General features: G+C 36.0%; 1 protein-coding gene across 4 annotated transcripts in view; it reads left to right on the top strand.

Moving 5' to 3' along the window:
- ZDHHC20 (zDHHC palmitoyltransferase 20) overlaps positions 1-21,619 on the top strand; it is a 70,315-nt gene that overhangs the window by 44,219 nt on the left and 4,477 nt on the right. The window contains exons 6-12 of one of the 4 annotated variants that reach the window (XM_028104950.2): positions 580-612; positions 1,229-1,349; positions 10,495-10,627; positions 14,967-15,093; positions 18,384-18,473; positions 19,882-19,997; positions 21,047-21,124. In XM_028104950.2, coding sequence (XP_027960751.1) covers positions 580-612; positions 1,229-1,349; positions 10,495-10,627; positions 14,967-15,093; positions 18,384-18,473; positions 19,882-19,997; positions 21,047-21,084 — 658 coding nt within the window. In that variant the 3' untranslated portion in view covers positions 21,085-21,124. Of the gene's footprint in view, positions 1-579; positions 613-1,228; positions 1,350-10,494; positions 10,628-14,966; positions 15,094-18,383; positions 18,474-19,881; positions 19,998-21,046; positions 21,125-21,619 lie in introns of those variants that run through there. The other 3 variants (XM_028104958.2, XM_028104971.2, XM_028104978.2) reach the window with 3 other exon arrangements.

The following is a 21,619-nucleotide window of genomic DNA, read 5'->3' as shown; positions in this document are numbered from 1 at the left end:
TGTGTTGCATGTGGCTAAAATAGCACAGGGATTTCTGTATTTCATTTTATCTCCCTCAGTAATTTGTAAGCTGGACCTATCTAATTTACCCAGTGCTATATGTACTATATCATATTAAAATGTCATTTGGTATGGTTCAAGGCATTTGGCTATGCTCAGCTAAATTCCCAGTATTAAAAATCATCTCTTAACTATAAAAGGCCTTGTGGAAATACCAGAACTTTTCTCTAACCTAATGTTTACTGGGTTCATTTTTCTTTTCTTTTTTTTTTTTCGAGAGGGAGCTGGGGAGAGAGAGAGAGAGAGAGGCAGAGGGGAAGGGAGAGAGAGAAGCTTAAGCAGGCTCCACCCCCAGCATGGAACCCAATGCAGGGCTCAGTCTCACAACCCTGAGATCATGACCTGAACTGAAATCAAGAGTCGGACACTTAACCCACTGAGCTACCCAGGCACCCCTCGGTTGGTTTTTCTAAGATATTATTTGTAAAGGTAAAAATTTAAGCCAAAGAAAGAGAAAAGTATCAGAAATTAAAATTAGGGGAATTTTTATGCAAGGATTTTCTTATGTTTGTTTTTTAGATGTATTCTTAAGATGGATCATCATTGTCCTTGGTATGTATAAAAAAGAGGAAATCACATTGTGGGTAGAGAGGTGGGAAGGAGAGAATTGAAAGTAATTTACCTCAGCATTCCTAAATTTTGAAGGTCAGTTCAATTACTCGATTACTCAAGGTTGAATTAGTCCTACTTATATGCATATTTATGTATGTACATGTTTATATTAAGTGTATTCCTTTAAATATATACTCTGATGTTAGTAACCCAAGTAAGTATATATTAAGAATTAACATTAAAATTCCAAATTCCTCATAGAATTTATTAAAAACACACATCCACAATTAAGACACTGCTCCCTACTTCCCAAATGGCCCATTTCCAAGTAATAATAGTTAAGTTTTTTATCTGCCATATGTATTATTATTGTTTTTATTATAGTTAAAAAATAACATTAAAACTTACCATCTTAACCATTTCTAAGTGTACAGTTCAGTAGTATTAAATATGTTCATATTGTGTAACCAATCTTCAGAACTTTTTCATCTTGTAAAACTAAAATTCTATACCCATCACCACCCCCCTAACCCCTGGCAAACACCATTCTGTTTTTTGTTTCTGAGAGTTTGTGATTTGTCTTATTTTTACAGTGTGACTTTCTTTATTCTTCTAGGGTGAATAACTGTGTGGGATTTTCTAATTACAAATTCTTCCTGCTGTTTTTATTGTATTCCTTGTTATATTGCCTTTTCGTGGCTACAACAGTTTTACAGTACTTTATAAAATTTTGGACGGTAAGTCTGTTTTCTATCTTAAAACATATACTTAAAACTTTTTAAGATGCTATATTCGTAAAGAATTCCTTCATTCTTTATTATAAGTAGATGTACTTTATTTCAATTTTACTAGGTAGAATTTGATCAGAAAGCAGATGGGATTACAGTTTACCTTCATATGTTTATTTGCAAATAAATGGATATTAAATAGAATAGTGAACTTTTTTTTAGTGAGCCAAACTATTTTCAGCAATATTCTAACAATAGACCTATCAATTTTAGGGAAGTAATTGCTTTTCCTTGAGTTGAAGAGACTTACTGCAGTTTACAGTGATAAAAGTGAAATTGCCAACACCCCAAATAACCACTAATCTGGTTCCTGCCTCTGTAGATGTTAATCCTTTTTCTGTCATAAGTTGTTAATGTTTTTTTCCACATTTTCAATTTATATCTTATAACCCTGTTTTCTTTCATTTTTATCAAATCCAAGTTTTTTATTTTTAAAGCAGTATTTTTATGATTTTTTTTTAAGATTTTATTTATTTATTGTAGAGAGAGTGTGTGCGTTGCATGCACAGGAGCGGGGGCGGGGGGAGGGAAAGGGACAAGGAGACTCTTCGCTGAGCGCGAGCCCTACAGGAGGCTCAAATTCATGACCCCGGGACCCTAAGATCATGACCCCAGCCAAAATCAAGAGTCAGATGCCCAACCAACTGAGCCACCCAGGTGCCCCTAAAGCACTGCTTTTAAATAAATAATCAGAAAATCAGAAATAATAGGAGCGCCTGGGTGGCTCCGTGGATTAACTGTCTGCCTTTGGCTCAGGTCATGATCCCAGGGTCCTGAGATAAAGCCCTGCATCTAGCTCCCTGCTCGATGGGGAACCTGCTACTCCCTCTTCCTCTGCCCCTCCCCCCCTGATGTGCACTCTCTCTTTCTGCACTCTCTCAAATTAATAAATAAAATCTTTTAAAAAATAAAAGTAGTACTTTTCATTTATGATTTCTGGCTTTAGTCTATTCACTGTATATTTACACAATATTCACCCAGGTTTTCCTTTGGTATTTTAGTTGTTTTTGTCTTCACATTTATTTTTTAACTTTTTTTTTAAAGATTTTATTTATTTGAGAGAGAGAGAGCATGAGGGGGGGGAGGGTCAGAGGGAGAAGCAGACTCCCTGCTGAGCAGGGAGCCCGATGCGGGACTCGATCCTGGGACTCCAGGATCATGACCTGAGCCAACTGAGCCACCCAGGAGCCCTTGTCTTCACATTTAAATCTTTGATTTTGAAGAAGGCATTATTGTAGTCAAAAAGTACATTGTATTTACTCTTCCTAAAAATCCTGTTAAGAAGTTTTAAAATGTAGGTTTTATAATTGAACCGTTCAGGTGTGGTGAAGCCAGCAGATCAGGAGATGATTTCTATTGAAAAGATAGTTTGTTGCTCACAGTTTCTGAGGGAAGGGGCATACCACGCCATGCAGGGCCACACAGGGGAGCACCAAGCAGGGTAACCAGATTTAGGTTAGCCAGTTTGCATAATATCTGTGGTCTCTGGGCATAAGGGTTGTTCCTTGGTTATCTGTATGTATCCTTGGAATGGCTATGGCAGGGAAATTTTGCCTCCCAGAGTGTAATAGTCCAATAGAGGAAGTGATATGGAGTATGAACTCTGGATTGGTTAGTTTGTGTATGAGAGGTTTATTCCTTGCTATCACTTAAGAACTGGTTAGCTGTGAGAGAGGCAGTCTCTCTTCAGTCAGCAAGGCCTCAGATGCCAAAGCATCAAGAATACAGAAAATAAGGGGGGCCTGGGTGGCTCAATCAGTTAAGCATCCAACTTTTGATTTTGGCTCAGGTCATGATCTCAGCATTGTGAGATCAAGCCCCATGTTGGGCTCCACACTGGGCATGGAGCCTGCTTAAGATTCTCTCTCCCTCTCCCTGTGCCTCTTCCCCCCGCCCCACACACACACTCACTCTCTATCTCTCTCAAAAATAAAAATAAAAAAGAATACAAAAAATAAGAAAATATAGTTATTGCAGAAGGAGCTATTATTTTCAATAATTTTCAACATTGAAAACTGAGGTTAGAGGAGTTAGGAAACTAGCCAGAATTTGACCATAGATGTCTTTGTTTCAGCATCCAAATACTTTTCACTGTGAGTTGCTATTCCTAGTCATACTTGAGAATTACATAATTAAAGCCTCAAGTCATCAAGCACAATTATTTTTCCAAGAAATATCTAATACATTTTAGAAGGACTTCCACTAAAACATTGTTGAATTTTTAAACTTGGGTATTTAAAACCCAGGGTATGTATACTAGTACTTACAGTTCCTTTGTGTGTTCCTTTATTAGAAAAGAGCACCCCAGTTCTATGTGGTCTCAGCCCAATGAATTTTGGGTTCTGTTGTTCCCCTACTTCTAAGCATCTTTGTTCAGTTTACAGCCTATGTAATCCTACTTGGTGGGCCTATTTAAATGAAGAGGATTCAGTGCCAGATGAATAAAGTCTAAATTACAGAATTTCACATTTCTTTACCAGAAACTTCAGCAGTGTTTGCATATATTAATTAAAGAATAAATATTTTGGGGGGTGACTGGGTGGCTCAGTCAGTTAAGTATCTGACTCTTGATTTCAGCTCAAATCATGATCTCACGGTCATCAGATTAAGCCCTGAGTTGGGCTCCATGCTGAACATTTCCGCAACCTGCTTGGGATTCTTTCTCCCTTTCCCTCTACCCCTCCCCCACTCGTGTGCATGCTTTCTATCTCTAAAAAAAAAAAAGAATAAATATTTTTAAAACTTTTTTCAAACTTGTCATGAGTCAGGAAAGACTAGTAAACTTAAATCTTTTTCTTCATCTAACAAATATTTATTTAGTACCTACTATGTGCCAGGCAGTGTTCTAGGCACTTTGGATATATCAGTGAACAAAACAGAGTCCTGTTTTTATAGAACTTACTTTTAAGAAGAGGACAGCATATAAACATAATAAATAAGTAAATCCTACTGTATATTAGAAAGTAAACACTATGAAAAAAAGCAAAAGTAGAGCAGGGTAAGGGATGTGGCAAGTGTGTGTGGGGTGAGTATGACAGGGGACAGATAGAAGTGTTAAGAGAGTGATCGGGATAGACCTGCTCGGTAAGACAATCAGATTTGAGCAAAGACTTGAAGGAAGTTAGTGGACACATGGGAGCACCTAGATATATAGAGCAAATATTAACAGACCTAAAGAGAGAAGTAGAGAGCAATACAATAATAGTAGAGACTTTAATACCCCACTTTCATCAACGGATAGGTCATCCAGACAGAAAATCAAAAAGGAAGAATTGGCATTAAAATGACACATTAGACCAGGTAGACTTACCAGACATAAAGAACACTCCATTCAAAAGAAACAGAAAACACAATGATATAAAACCAGAAATCAATTACAAAAAAGAAAACTGGAAAACTCACTAATAAGAATGATCTAAAGTAACCTAACTTCACATCTCAAGGAACTAGAAAAAGAACATACAAGGCAAAGTTAGTACAAGGGGGAAAATAACAAATCAGAGTGGAAATAGAGACTAAAAAGACAATAGAAAAGATCAATGAAAGAGCTGGGTTTTTTTTTAAAGATAAACAAAATAGTCAAACCTTTACCTAGACTCACCAAGAAAGAAAGAGGACTCAAATAAAATCAGAAATGAAAGAGAAAACATATCTGATACCACAGAAATACAAAGGATCATAAGAGATTACTGTGAACAATGATACACCAGCAAATTGGACAACTTAGCAGAAATGGATACTTTCCTAGAAAATGCAACCTACAAGACTGAATCATGATGGAATAGAAAAATCTGAAGAGATTAATTGCTAGGAAGGAGATTAAATCAGTAATCAGTAACTTCCCAATAAATGAAAGTCCAGGACCAGATGGTTTGGTAGTGAATTCCAGTCCTCAAAATCTTCCAAGAAAACAGAAGAGGGAACACTTCCAAATTCATTTTATGAGGCTAGTATTACCCTGATACCAAAAATGGACAAGGGCACTGCAAGAAAAGAAAATTATGGGCCAATATCCATGTTGAACAAAGATGTAAAAATATTCAAAAAAATATTAGCAAGTTGCATTCAGCAATACATTAAAAATTAAAAGGATCATACACTATGATCATGTGGGATTTATTCCAGGGATGCAGGTATGGTTCAGCATCTTTAAATCAATCAGCATGACATACCACATTAACAAAATGAAGGAAAAAATCATATCATCTCAATAGATGCAGAAAAAGCATTTGATAAAATTCAGCATCCATTTTTGGTAAAAAATTCTTTAAGTATAGAGGGAACATCTCAACACAGTAAGACCATATATGACAGTCCCACAGCTAACATCATACTCAGTGATGAAAAGCTTAAAGCTTTCCCCCTAAGATTAAGAACAAGACCAGGATTCCCACTCTTGCTGTTTATTCAACACAATATGTATTGGAAATCCTAGCCACAGCAATTAGACAAGAAAAAGAATTCAAATAAGAAAGAAGTAAAGCTGTCTCTATTTGCATAATACATAATATTATATTTGGAATACCCTGAATTCTCCACCAAAAACTGTTAGAACTAAGAAACCAATTCAGAAAAGTTAGAGGGTTCAAAATCAGTTGCGTTTCTATACACTAGTAACAGACTATCAGAAGAGAAATTAAGAAAACAATCCCATTTATACTTGCATCAAAAATGTCAAAATACTTAGGGAATAACTTTAACCAAGGAGGTGAGAGACGTGTACATTGAGAACTATAAGAGATTGATGAAAGCAATTGAAGGCACAAATTCATGGAAAGTTAATCTGTGCTCATGGACTGGAAGAATTAATATTGTTAAAATGTGAAGAATTAATGTTAAAATGTCCATACTACCAAAAGCCATCTACATAATCAGTGTAATCCCTAAGTTCCAATGACATTTTTCACAGAAATAGAACAAACAGTTCTAAAATTTCTAAAACCACAAAAGACCCCAAATAGCCAAGGTAGTCTTGAAAAAGAAGAACAAAGCTGGAAGTATCACACTTCCTGATTTCAAACCATATTACAAAGTTATAGTAATCAGAACAGTATGGTATTGGCATGAAAACAGACACATAAATCAATGGAACAAAATAGGCCAGAAATAAACCCATGAATCTTTGGTCAGTTAATTTACAACAGAGGAGCCAAGAGTCTACAGTGGGTAAGGACAGTCTCTGTAATAAATAATATTGGGAAAAATGCACAGCCACATGCAAAAGAATGAAATTGGATCCCTGTCTTACATCATACAAAAATTCCAAATGGATTAAAGACTTGAACATAAGACCTAAAACCGTAAGTCTCTTAGATGTTGAAAACATTGGCAGTAAGCTCCTTCACATTGGTCCTGGTGATGATTTTTTAGATTTGGCACCAAAAGCAAAATAACAAAAGCAAAAATAAACAAGTGGGACTACATCAGACTAAGAAGCTTCTATGCAGCAAAAAAAAAAAAACCAACAAAACAAAAAGGCAGGTTAGTGAATGGGAGAAGATACTTGCAAATCATATATTGGATAAGGGCTTAATAGACAAAATATATAAAGAACTCCTACAACTCAATAGCCAAAAAAAAATTTTAAATGGGCAGAGGATCTGAATAGACATTTTTCCAAAGACATATGGATGGCCAACAGGTACATGAAAAAGTGCTCAATGTCTCTAATCAGGGAAATGCAAATCAAAACCACAGTGAGATATCAACTCATACCTGTTAGAACGGCTATTATCAAAAGATAAGAAGTAACTAGTGTTGGCGAGGATGTGGAGAAAAGAGAACCCATGTACTGTTGGTGGGGATGTAGATTGGTTTAGCCACTATGGAAACAGTATGAAGATTCCTCCAAACATTAGAACTACCATATGATCCAGCAATTCTACTTCTGGATATTTATCCAAAGGATATGAAAACACTAACTTGAAAAGATAGGTGTAAACCCCATGTACATTGCAGCTTATTTATAATATCCAAGACCTGAAAACAACCTAAGTGTCCCATCAGTAGATGAATGGATGAAGAAAATTGTGTTTGTGTGTGTGTACACAATGGAATATTACTTGGCCATAAAAACTTAGGAAATCCTGCCATTTGTGACCACATGGGTGGGCTTGGAAGACATTACACTAAGTGAAATAAGTCAGAGAAAGACAAATACTGTTTTTGTCACTTATATGTAGAATCTAAAAAAAATATTTTTTGGACTCATAACAGATTGGTGATTGTCGGGGCAGTGTCAGGGGATGGGTAAAGTGAGTGAAGGTGCTCGGAATAACATTAATAAGTCCTGGGCATATAATGCACAATGTGGTGACTACAGTTAAGTATATTTGATGCTAAGTTAGTACATCTTAAAAGATCTCATCACTAGAAAAAAAGTTTTATAACTGTGGTATGGGAGTTAACTAGACTTACTGTGGTGATCATTTTGCAATGTGTACATATATTGAGTCATGTTTTACACCTGAAACTAATAGAATGTTATATGTCAATTATATCTCAATTTTTTTAAACAGTGTGGTCAGGGTAGATTTCAGAAGGTAAGATTTGAGCAAAGACTTGAAAGGAGTTAGTGGACATTTGAGAGAAGAACATTTTTGAGGAAACATCTCGACTTTAGAGCAAAGGCCCAAAAGTAGGAGTGTCCCGCCATGTTTGTGTAACAGCAAGGAGGCTAGGTGGCTGGCGTAGAATGAGAGAGAATGGGACTAATGAGAAGTCCAGGCAGTGGGCCTTGGAGAGTGTTGGAGGACTGTGTCTTTCATGCCAAATGAAACAGGAGCAGAGGAGTAACATGGTCTTATTGTAATGGATCACTCTGATTGCAGAGCTGAAACTACACTGGAGGTCAATGATAGCACCTCTTAGAAGGCTTTTGCAGTAGTAGTGACTGAAGGTAGTAAGAAATTCTCAGATACAGTTTTGAGAAACTACTAATCAGAAGCTTTTTAATAAAAGCTATTTGCTGGGGCGCCTGGGTGGCTCAGTCATTAAGCGTCTGCCTTCGGCTCAGGTCATGATCCCAGGATCCAGGGATCGAGTCCCACATCGGGCTCCCTGCTCCGCGGGAAGCCTGCTTCTCCCTCTACCACTCCCCCTGCTTCTGTTCCCTCTCTCGCTGTGTCTGTCCAATCAATCAATCAATAAAATCTTAAAAAAAAAAAAAAGCTATTTGCTAAAAAAATTAATTTTATTCTTTCCTAGATATAAATCTCTTTAAAAATAGTGGGAAAGTATATATTTAAAGTGTACGTTGAATGTGCTTAAGGAGCTAAATATTCTTGTCTGTTTTCTCTTTTGTATTTTTGGAGAAAATGTTGTCAATGACCTGTAGAGAACAACATCTTAGGGTTCCTTCAAAACAAAAGATTTATAAAACTAGTGTTCAGCATAATTTTGTATAAAATTTGGTTTCTTAATACATTATCTCTATTTGTACAAACTTTGCCGCAGGAAATCTACAGAGAGTTGTCCAAAGGTAAAATAACATTATTGCCATGCCATTCTTGTGACAATTTATAGTAAATATATAGCAAATATGACATTTGCTTCACAAGATGGGAAATTAAAAGAATTGCTTGATATGTTTAAAAGGTACTGTGGTTACTCTGGGAGAGAAGAGTAAAAAATGAATGTCAGAATAATCTAACGCTAAAAACCTTCATTTTATCATGTAAACAGTGTTTAAATCAAGCCAGGACCACCTCATGTTCTAGTGGAGTCTGTGATTTGCCCATGTGGTTTTATTTTAAGAGCTAACACTTAAAGGCTTCCTCTTTCTCCTATTAATAGATACTAATTTCGGGTGCTTGGGTGGCTCAGTTGGTTAAGCGACTGCCTTCGGCTCAGGTCATGATCTTGGAGTCCCGGGATCGAGTCCTGCATCGGGCTCCCTGCTCAGCAGGGAGTCTGCTTCTCCCTCTGACCCTCCCCCCTCTCATGTGCTCTCTCTCTCAAATAAATAAATAAAATCTTAAAAAAAAAAAGATACTAATTTCTTCTAGATTAAGATTTTGCTTCTGTTAAAATGAATTTAGCCAGGGCACCTGGGTGGCTCAGTTAAGCAACTGCCTTCGGCTCAGGTCATGATCCTGGAGTCCCAGGATTGAGTCCCACATCGGGCTCCCTGCTCAGCGGGGAGTCTGCTTCTCCCTCTGACCCTCCCCCCTCTCATGTGCTCTCTCTCTCAAATAAATAAATAAAATCTTAAAAAAAAAAAAAAGATACTAATTTCTTCTAGGTTAAGATTTTGCTTCTGTTAAAATGAATTTAGCCAGGGCGCCTGGGTGGCTCAGTTAGTTAAGCAACTGCCTTCGGCTCAGGTCATGATCCTGGAGTCCCAGGATTGAGTCCCACATCGGGCTCCCTGCTCAGCGGGGAGTCTGCTTCTCCCTCTGACCCTCATGCTCTCTGTCTCTCATTCTCTCTCTCTCAAATAAATAAATAAAATCTTTAAAAAAAAATGAATATAGCCATAAGAATGGGTAACAGCAAAGCTGTTTTCACTCACTAATACCTTGTGGTAAATGTATTTACCAAAACTGCTAATTACCTAAAAAAAAAAAACCTAGAAATTGAGGATGAAAAAGGTAGGAATTAAACAGCTGAGGGCATGGGGATATATGCTGGGGTGTTCCAAAAATAGAAATTAAAGAAGTACACAAATTTATCACAATTAGTGTTTGGTTAGCAGCATGTATACTTAAAATAAGCAAATATTTTAGCATAGATAAGGAAAAACCCTTGTCTATCCTGGATATCAGGGGCTTAGGAATATATGCATCAAGTACAAAAGAAAAATGTTGAGTAAAAAATGCTTCTTTTTATTTTATTACTGAATATATTACTAAAATTTTTAAATGTTTAAGAGTAATTTTTTAAATGACCCTTTCAACCTTTTATATAAGCAAGCTCCTTTGATAATGCCAATTTTCTGTTTTGGGAGATGTTGCTTTTGGATTTATTATCTGATTTTATTTTATATTTTTCATATCTGGCAAGATTTTTGGTAAATTCAACAGTCTTTAGGAAGAATCAAATAATATATTTTAGGGGCTGACTATTCTAAAGTTAACTCTTCTTCCTTTCTCAGAATGAACTCTCTGATACACGTGCAAAGTTCCACGTACTTTTCCTTTTCTTTGTGTCTACAATGTTCTTCATCAGCGTCCTATCACTTTTCAGCTACCACTGCTGGCTAGTTGGAAAAAACAGAACAACAATAGGTAAGGAGATTAAAAGAAATATAAATGACTATGAAATCATGAGGACAATAGTCAGATGATAAAAAAGTGTAAAATCTGTATTAAGGTTAACTATGACTAGATAAGAACAGTGGGTACATAATGTAAAGTTTCAATATTTTGAAGGTTGAGGATGTGAGATTGGCATTTATATGCATTTTCAGTTGTGCATTGTATATAAAAGAACTATATAAATATTATACTTAAAAAATTATTTATTTATTTTAGAGAGCAAGAGCATGAGCAAGCAGGGGGGAGGGGCAGAGGGAGAGGGGGAAGGAGAGAAGCAGACCCCCTGCAGAGCATGGAGCCTGATGCAGGGCTCAATCTCATGACCCTGAGATCATGACCTGACCTGAAACCAAGAGTCAGTCACTTAACAGACTGAGCCACCCAGGCACCTCAATATGAATTTTAATAAATAAGAGCTGTTCTCTGCATTTATACAGTGCCTTTTCAAAAATCATCTATAGGGGTGCCTGGGTGGCTCAGATGGTTAGGCATCTGCCTTCAGCTCAGGTCATGATCCCAGGGTTCTGGGATCGAGCCCCACGTCGGGCTCCTGGCTCACCAGGGAGCCTGCTTCTCCCTCTCACTCTGCCTCTCTCCCTGCTCATGCTCTCTCTCTGTATCTCTGTGTCTCAAGTGAATAAATAAAACCTTAAAAAAAAAAAATCATCCTATAGTGGCGCCTGGGTGGCTCAGTCGTTCAGCATATGCCTTCAGCTCAGGTCATGATCCCAGGGTCCTGGGATTGAGCCCCACATAGGGCTCCCTGCTCTGTGGGAAGCCTGTTTCTCCCTTTCCCACTCCCCCTGCTTGTGTTCCCTCTCTCGCTGTGTGTCTCTCTGTCAAATAAATAAATAAAATCTTTAAAAAAATAAAATCATCCTATAAAGGTGTAGACAGTAGGTTTACATGTTATATGGAGGTTCATTCTCAGAACGCAAAAAAAAAAATTTAAATCATTACAGCTTATCTTTTATTTTTTCTAAAGATTTTATTTATTTGAGGGGCGCCTGGGTGGCTCAGTCGTTAAGCGTCTGCCTTTGACTCAGGTTATGATCCCAGGGTCCTGAGATCGAGCCCTGCATCGGACTCCCTGCTCGGCAGGAAACCTGCTTCTCCCTCTCCCACCCCCCTGCTTGTGTTCCTGCTCTCACTGTCTCTCTCTCTCTGTCAAATAAATAAAATCTTAATAAAAAAAAGATTTTATTTATTTGAGAGACGGAGAGCACACCCGCATGCAAGCAAAGGGGAGGGGCAGAAGGAGAGGGAATCTCAAGCTGACTCTGCACTAAGTGCAGAGCCCACTGCCAGGCTCAGTCTCACAACCCTGATATCATGACCTGAGCTGAAATCAAGAGTTGGACCCTCAATCGACTGGGTCACCCAGGTGCCCTTACAGCTTATCTTTTAGCTAAAATATGTTCTTTACTTTTTTCCCCACCTTTGATTACACACTGGTGTGTTCCATGATTGAGGCTAAGGAGTAGTGTTTTTAACATGGTTAATCATTTCCATCTTTATGTCAACTATATCACTAATATCAGCATTTATTTCCATATTTTGCTGCTTTTTTAAAGTGAAATACAGGGGAAGAATTCAGTAAAGTATTAAAATAATTGAACAAATATTTCCTAAATAAGAGTGGTGTGGCATTGGCTCAAACTAAGCTATTAGCCTGTAAGCAGCCACTGTGCTATAATTGAAATATTTAGGCACTGGCTAATGTAGCAGGATACGAAATATGGATTTGTCACATTGTTTCACAGGAAAGTCAAAGACTCCTTGCCATCTAAAGCCATGTGTCTGCCAGGAGAATTGGAGGCAGATTATAATACATAAAGATGAAGACATTTTAGGGAGACTTTTAGATATGTATATTTGTATTATTTTAACTTGGTGTCTTACTGTGTCATGAAAAAGCTTGATGGGCTCCAGGGTAAGAATTTCTAAGCCCTTTCTTCTGCAGCTCACTCTCCATTGTGGAGCTCTCCTCCAGTTCCATCATGCCTTCATCCCTTTTCTGTGCAAATAAACTTTCTTGTATCTAGTAATTAATTTGTTATCCTTGTCACAGAGTATCCTGCCGTCCATCCTCTTACCTTTACTCATCAATGATGAGTAAGCTTACTTACATCATAAAAGGCAGCTTACATGCAAAGTCTAGCCCTTACGAACTATGCCAATTAAAAAGGAAGAGATTTCACATAGAAAAGCTGATTTCTTTTCAAAAATTGATAAATCTGGTAACAGTGGGCCCATTTTCCTCTCTGGCATCCTTCAGTTGGAACTGAGTAGTAGTCAACTGCTTTAGATGGGAGCTTGAACGCTTTAATTTGCCACAGTTCCAAGCCTGCTTCATTTCTTGCCCAGCCCCTTAGTTATGAGAGAGGAGTGCTTCATGGGAAACCCATTGTTCTCTTTAAGCAGTGTTCTTCAGCTTTTTTTGCCAGTGACTACAGTGAGAAAGGCATCATTTGTATTGTGACCTAGTGCATGCACACGTTTATAAAATTATATAAATAAAATAAGCAAAAATTTTACAAAACATCATTAATCTCTTCTATGTGCGATGTACTCTAATATTTTCTGTTCTAGTCCGTTAAAAAGAAATGCTGGTCGCAAAAAAAAAAAAAAAAAAAAGATGTGAAAAACACCTATTAAGGTATTTTAACCCTTATTTTGAAAAAACTACTCTGGCACACCACTTCCTTTACAGCTCACCTTCCACACCCCTGGCCCTAGGCTGTTTCTCCACTGCTCCTTCCAGAGTTATGTTCTTCTGTCCTTTGAGGTATCACTTCTACCCTTCTCCGTAACTGTCCCCTACCTACCTTGAGACCATTTCCCCAATTAAAGAGTTTCTGTATTCAAACAAATGCAATCATCCCAAACAAGCAAGCTGGTCCCTTTGACGCTCATGGCCAATCATTCCCATAAACTAAACATTGAACCTTTTAATCTCTTGGAACTGAAGAGCCCCTGAAATTGTCAACTTGAACTTTCCATTCTCTGACCACTCATCATCCTTGCAGCTCTCCTTTTCTGTACTCAACTGTCCCAACCATTCCTTTCCCTTCCGGTCTCATTTCTCCCCTTTTCGATTCTAGATCCTGTTACAAATGACTTTAACAACTCTTGACAACACTCTCACACTATACCTGTCCTGGCTTTCTCCTGTAATTCAGTTGCTGATCCATGACCTGGGTTATTCCAGCTCTCCATTTTCTCCACAAGTACATCGGGGTTGTAGAAAGCTGGGGAAGGCAGTCTCACTCCCACAGCGATTGGTGCACCTACACGTTTAAAGTCTCAGACCTCACTTGGGTCCTCTGCTCTATTTGGCAGTCATGTCATGTGGTTCTGAAAAAACTAGAAGTTGTCACAAGTAAATTCTTATCTTCTCCCCTTTAAAACCTCACACAGACATTTCTCCTTTCAAACCCATCACTGTCACTCTGCCTCTAACTTCTGAGGACAAATGTCTTTTCTGGTATCTAAGGTTAATCTTCAGAACTCTTCTAGAGGCTGTCTCATTTCTTCTGCCCTTACAGCTTATCTTTTAGCTAAAATGTGTTCTTTACTTTTTTTACTTTACTTTTCTATATCATCAACCTTTCCCAATTCCTCTCTCCCTGGCTTTTTATCCTTAGCTTATAAAACATGCTAAAATAAATTGTATTTTTACATAAAGAAAAAAAACTTTTTCTTGTGAAATGTGTATCTTTCTCTAGCCTCCACTCTACATCACTTAACAGCCAAACTTGAAATAATCGTCTCTGATCACCATCTGCTTCTTTATCTGTTATTTGTTGTTCAAGATCATGCTCACATACCATCACCCCCATTCACACATGTATATCACAGTGCAGTTTTGTTAGACTTTGTTAGACTGTGGATTCTTTGGTAAGAATTTCATCTAATTTACCTTTGGATCTCAAACACCTGGTACTGTGCCATTAGGCACATAGTAAGAATTTCATAAGTAATGAGTGAAGTTGCAAGAGTTAGCATATCTTTTTAAAAAGGTGAGATATAGTGAACACACTTTAGTAGATTTTTAGTAATATTAGATAATTGTTTTCACATTTTCATTTTATAAAGGTGATGAAATACTCAGAGGTGTTATTTTTTTCCCAAATAAGTTTCAGGAATTTATCTTTTAATTATTACAAATATCTTATTTATTTTAAATTGTATTTATATAATTTTGATATCAAAGATATAAAGCAAGAAAATTGCTTTATCTTTATCTTCCATCGTATAATTTTTTAAATAGATTAACTCTTTTTTTATATATATGTACATATAACAGAATCATTCCGCTCACCCACATTTTCATATGGACCTGATGGAAATGGTTTTTCTCTTGGATGCAGTAAAAATTGGAGACAAGTCTTTGGTGATGAAAAGAAATACTGGCTGCTTCCAATATTTTCAAGGTAATGTACAAAATGCAGGTCTCGGAAATTACAGAATCTGTGATATTCTGTCTCTCTGGTTAAATGTCTTAAGATTCAGAGAATACAGTATATAATGACATCCTTATGAGCCTTGAGAATGAAAACTCAGAACATCTTGATTATATAAAATACTTTATTTTTCATGTTTTTTATTAAATTCTCCCAAAAGAGAGTTTGGGCATATATTTGAATGGAAAGTAGAAAAAAAATTATTCATAAAAATAACAATCACTCTTTTTCCTTCAAGATGAAAATAAGTTGTTTGAAGTAGAGAATCATAAGAATTTGTACTTATTCGCTATATCTTCAAAGATTCTATCACAGATATGTATTCTGTTGTGTCTTAAAAGAAGACCCAACATATAATGCAATTTTTAACTTCAAATGTAAATGAAAGTATATGCTTGAGATGATTCATAGTTTCCTTTTCTCCCAAATTCCCAGCCATCTTAGGCCATCTATATATCAAAGTCATTACAGAAAAGTAAAAAATATTTGAAATTCAAGTGACATATTTATAAATGTTACGGGTTTTTTCCCATTGTTTAGCTGTATTTCCTATATTTTTGTCTGAAAATAACATTTTGCTTTCACTTTTGAAAGACATTTTTGCTTGGCATATAATTCTAGATATTGCTTCACCATCTTCTGTGTTACATTTTTTCTGACAAGAAGTTTGCACTCATTCTTTTTTTTACTCTATATGTAATGTGTCTTTTTTTCACTGGGTGCTTTTAAGATATGCTTTTTTTAAAAATTTTTTATTGTTATGTTAATCATATATTACATCATTTGTTTTTGATGTAAGATATGCTTTTTTAGCACTAGTTTCATGAAGTTTGATTATGATGTGCCTTGGTATATAGTTTTCTTCATGTTTCTTATGCTTGGAATTGGTTGAACTTCTTGGAACTGTGATTTTATAACTTTCATCAAATTTGAAGAGTATTTTAACCATTATTTCTTTAAATACTTATTCTGTCATCCCCACCCCCCTTCCCCATTACTATAGACTCCAGTTACATGTATATTAGTACACTTGAAGTTGTACCACAGCTCCCTGATGCACTGTCCATTTTTTTTGTTCAGTCTTTTTTCTGTGTTTCATTTGATAGATCCTATTGCTGTACCTTTAAGTGCATCAATCTCTTCTGTGTACTTTATCATCTCCTGTATTACAAGGTTTTTCCACTCTGTCTGGATAGAAAACAGACTAGTATTTTTCAAGATTATTTTCTCTATACTGAGATTTCAGTGTTGACTGGTTTTGTTTTGTCTTGTTTTTTCCTCTTTCTTTAAAGATGTTGTTCCATTAACTTCTGGCTTGCCTTTTTTTTTTTTTTTTTTTGACAAGAAATCAGCCTCACTCTTATCTTTATTCCACTGTTTGTAAACTACTGTGTCTTTTTTTGACCGTTGGCTACTTTTAAGATTTTATCTTAAAAGCCATTTGATGATTTATTTATTTATTTATTTATTTATTTGGTGGTTTCTTTGTGTTTATCCTCTCTAGGGTTCATTAGGATTCTTGGATCTGTGAATTTATAGTTTTCATCACATTTGAATAATTTTTGTTATGTCTTCGCATGCTTTCCCTCCACTGGTTTTGGGGGCACTCTTAAATATATGTATGTTAAATTGCTTGATTGTGACCCACAGGTCATTGCTGTTCTTTGCTCCGCAGGCCCTATCTTTTTTCTGTCTGCTAAGGTTTGGATAGTTTCTGTTGCTGTCTGTAAGTTCATTGATCTTTTCTTTTATGATGTCTGCTCTGCTGTCAAGCTCATCTAGTGAATTTTCATTTCAGATATTGTATTTTTTAGCTCTAGAAGTTCAGTTTGGTTCTTTTTTTATATCTTAAGTTTCTTTTCTCATATCCATTTTTTTCCTGTTAATTCACAGACATATTTATAATCACTATTTTAAAGTATTTGTTTCAAATTTTCATAGTCATTTCTAATTCTTTTCTATTAACAGTTTTTTTCTTAGTTGTGGATCGCATTTTCCTGCTACTTTTCATGCTAGTAATTTTTGATTGGATGGTAGACATTTTGAATTCTGTGTATTAAATTTTGCTCTCTCCCTTTGGCAGTTACTTGTGTTTTAGCTTGGTCCTTTTGAGGCTTTTTAAGCCTAGATTCACATGTGTAGCTTCACATTCATCAAAACACTCCAGTAAAATGCTGTGCACATTGTTGTTACCCTTTCTTGCATATATCTCCCTCTTCCTCAGCTCTATCCGGTAGATTCAAGCTACCTCAACTTCTTGAAACGCCCATCTCTGTCACCTCAATTCATTGAGACTACCTTGCTCTACTTTTTTCCCCTGGTGGTGCTCAGGTCCTGGCAGAAAGCTGGGACTCACTTGGTTGGTTTCTCTTTTTTCAGAGACCACAGTTCTGTGTTTGCCTATTTGGAAAACAGTTATTGTATATACTGTTCGGTTTTCTGATTGTTCATGATGAAAGGTCACATTTATCAGTTAATCCATCTTGGCTGGAAATGAAAGTCCCTGTTTTCATGATTTTGGTATTTTTAAAATGTGAAATTAAGGTATGTCTGTACTTTTTTTTAGATTGTAAACGTCTTGAGGGCAGAAGTTTTCTTCTGTTTTGTTCACTGCTATATCCCTAGTCCTAATAATAGTACCCAGGGCATCCCATAGGCATTTAATAAATATTTGTCAAATGAATAAATATTTGGAACTTACACCTTGAATTTCAGTTTGAGCCTTTATGACGTCTTAAATGATTGTGATGAGTAGGTCAGTTACCAAATATTTGCTTACCTGTGTTTGAGGTATCATAATCTTAATGGGCATTATAATCTTTTTTTAAGAGTTTTATTTATTCATTTGAGAGAGAGAAAGAGAGAGCATAAGCAGGGGGCATGGCAGAGGAAGAGGGAGAAGCAGGCTACCCACCAAGCAGGGAGCCTGATACCGGTCTCAATCCCAGGACTCTGGGATCATGACCTGAGCCAAAGGCAGACACTTAACTGACTGAGCCACCCAGGCACCCCAGACATTATAATCTTAATAGTCCTGAAAGATGCTGTTTTTAAATATATGTAAATTATAAGAGAAGACAGTTTATTTCTTCAGTGAGGCTAGTAACCCTCTAAATTAGAAAATTTTAAGAATTATTTTCTGAAATGACAAGTTATAATAATTTCTTTATACTATGTTTTTGAAGAATGGTTGTTGAATTTGACCACCTTGATTTAAGTTAATATGATTTAAATTATTACTGATATTTTTCATTATGCAGCTTGGGTGATGGTTGCAGTTTTCCAACTCGCCTTGTGGGGATGGATCCAGAACAAGCTTCTGTTACAAATCAAAATGAATATGCTAGAAGGTGTGCTTCTTATCATTAAGTTTTTCATTATTCATTATAAAGCAAACTGTGTGTGTGTCATACATACATATCTGATAAATACAGTAATAATTTATAGGTCAACATAGATAAGGAAAGAAATTCTATGTAAATTTTTTTTTAACAGAGAGCTAATATGTATATGTACCTAACATGCTTAGGATAACCATATTTTTTTATCATCCAAACCAGAACACTTGGAGAATAAGAAAGAGAATGCTTGCTATTAATCGTTGAACCAGGACAATCACATATAACTGGAAATGTCTGGGCAAACCAGGAAACATGGCTTTCCTAAATACGCTACATCTTTCTAGAAACTAAGACATTCTTTCAGGATTTGATTCTTGGTTTATATCCACTATATTTTTTTCAAAGAAATTAGTCATACTATCCACCATTATATTTTGATAAACAGATTTAAACTGTAGTGTAAAAATAATATTAATGAGGATTTCAAAAATACAATATAAAATTTTTTCTCATTCATTCATCTTAGAAGATACTTTTTCAGTATTTGCATGGCAAGCAAACCAATTCATAAATTAAAAGAAATAGTTCATTTTAAATGAAATTTTAAAGAAGACAGAGATACTTCTGTCAAACAGTCGAAATTTATTTAGGACAGAAATAAATTGTGGGGGAGGAGGGGTTATAAATTCCAAGCCATCTATTAGTATCAGAACATAGACCTTCAAACCTACAGCCTTAGGACCTTAGAACTCTTAACACTTATTGTGAGTCTGAACAAGTCATTTAAACTGTGTGAGACTCAGTTTCCAGCTCTGTAAAATGAAGATAACCATACTTACCTCCAAGGGTTATTGTGAAGGTTGACATAATGTGTATAAAGCACCTAGCACAGTGTCTGGCCCATAGTAAGTACACAAGAAATACTAGTTCCCTTTTCCTTCTTTTGTTCCTCCATTCCCTCCTTCCCTGGATCTCTTAGCAAGAAAAGTAAGTCTACGCTAAATCACTAAATCATTTTTTCCCCTTAGATCTAAACTGCAGAGGTAGAAAGCAGAAAACTTGGGAAATGACAGGTAATTTTTTTGTCCTGGCCACAGACATAGATCCTCACCTTGTGCTACTTTACAGCTCTTGATTAACACGTTTTAAAAGTTTCACACCAGCCTCTGAAGCTTTTTTCTTTTGTCTAATTGTTTTCATTGGCACTGCTGGAATATAGATTCTTGGGTTTAGAGAGCCATTCAGTTGGGGGTCGGGGGCATATTTTTCTTTTGAAGATAGAGTTTTTTTAGAGTGCTGAGATCTCATGAGTTGCCCTCACATATTTAGGAGAAGGAATACTAATTTGCTGCTTATTAATTAAGTATCCTTAACTGAGCGTTAAACTATTTACTGAATTATTTCTTCCTCTTTTCAGTATTGGCTCAAATCAACCCTTTCCTATCAAACCGCTTAGTGAATCAAAAAACCGATTGTTGGACAGTGAATCTCAATGGATAGAGAATGGATCTGAAGAAGGCACTGTCAGATCAGGTAATACTTGTCATTTGAAAACAGTGCTTTTTCTGGTTAAAATGAAGATCAACCAGATTTAACAAATACGTAAAAATCAAAACAACATGATATTTTAAAATACTAAGATATGTGAGACTTTTTAATAAAATATCTTACAAATAGGGTGTCAGTGTTTATTGGTAGTTTTTATGGAGAAAGAGGTTTGAGAAGTGTAGTGGCTACTACTGTGTTTTGTTCTGTTCAGAGTTGGGATTTCCTTTTGTTACCCAGCCACATATTTCTTTACCTCAGATATAGAAAGTTCTTTGGACATTCACTATTCTGAATAACATTTAAACAAGGTTATTCTTTAGCATCTTAACTTTTGCTTATTTGAAAATAATTTTTGAAATGCATTGTAGTCTTTGCTACCTTAGTATAAAAAGAATGCACCAAATACATTTTAACCTTTTCTTGGTGACTCAATCATTCCATGAATTGTGAATGCGTTATAGAACAGTTGATAAGACAGAAATGGTCTTTCAAACAGATCGGGTTAATAACATAGCCTGGCCACCTAACAAGCATTATAGCCTAAAATATATGCATGGCGGTTTTCAACAGCACTAGCCATAACATTGTCATCATCTTGCACTGTGAGAAAATGGTTTGGACATTCAGATCAATTGGTACCAACTTGAGGAAATACCCTAAAACTTGAAAACTTCCTGTCGGAATTTCTGATTTTTTTTTTATTCTCTTGAATTGGTATCATTAGGATCTTCATTAGGATCGTTAGACCCCGTGTAGGTCAAGGGAAAAATTCATTTCATGGGCTTTGTAATTATTGTTGCTGAACATCTTTAAAAGCCAATGGACATTTTTACAAATATAAGCATAAAAGCAGACTTTTTAGCTCTTAGCACTCCTTTACTTCTGGGTTCTCCAAGTGGATATTGGTTGACACTATAAGCCTATTTAGTGTTTACATAAGAGTTGCTTTTACTGTAATCATCAATTTTACCAATTAGCCAGAAACTTAATACTTCTTTTTTTTTGTCCTGTCATATATAATTATGTGCTTACAGGGACAAATAACCATGTTACAGTGGCAATAGAAAATTGAGTACCACTTGTTCATAACTAACCATTTGAATAAGAGCAAGGTAAGACAGTATAAAGGTAATTTCCTTGAACAAATGCAGTTATTTGCATATTTTATAATTTCAAAACAATTTGCAAGTCAATTTTTTTTACTCTTTTAATTATATCAGCAAAATCAGGTAGTTCAGAAGAGATTGAAAGGTAACAGCTGCTTAAATCCCATTTTTTCTTACCACTCCTAGTGCAATCTTTATAAATACGTGTTGGTAGATTAATGAAGAAACTAAAAAACGGTTTGGGTTGATACGTGGACAACTAATCTTTTCAGTAAACAGTGTCATGTTAATTAGTTTAAGAAAGAAGAGTGACTAATTAGGGTGCAGAAAAGACTGAAGAGGTTCACCAGTATGATTTAGTTGGAAAAGATAAAACAAGAGCAGTTTACTGTAGCCAGCCAGCCACACTTATCTGCTATTCTCAATCTGGCCAGCCCCGAGACAGTAGCCAGAGGAAATTAATTTAAATAGCAATCAAGGAAGTTCCAAACAGATTAAACA

Source organism: Eumetopias jubatus, unplaced genomic scaffold, assembly GCF_037043125.1.
Source record: "Eumetopias jubatus isolate StellerSeaLion01/CBP00866 unplaced genomic scaffold, mEumJub1_p1.0 scaffold_3, whole genome shotgun sequence".
Taxonomy (NCBI): Eukaryota; Metazoa; Chordata; class Mammalia; order Carnivora; family Otariidae; genus Eumetopias; species Eumetopias jubatus.
Note: the sequence above shows the minus strand (reverse complement) of the source record. Positions and strands in the feature narration are given on the sequence as shown.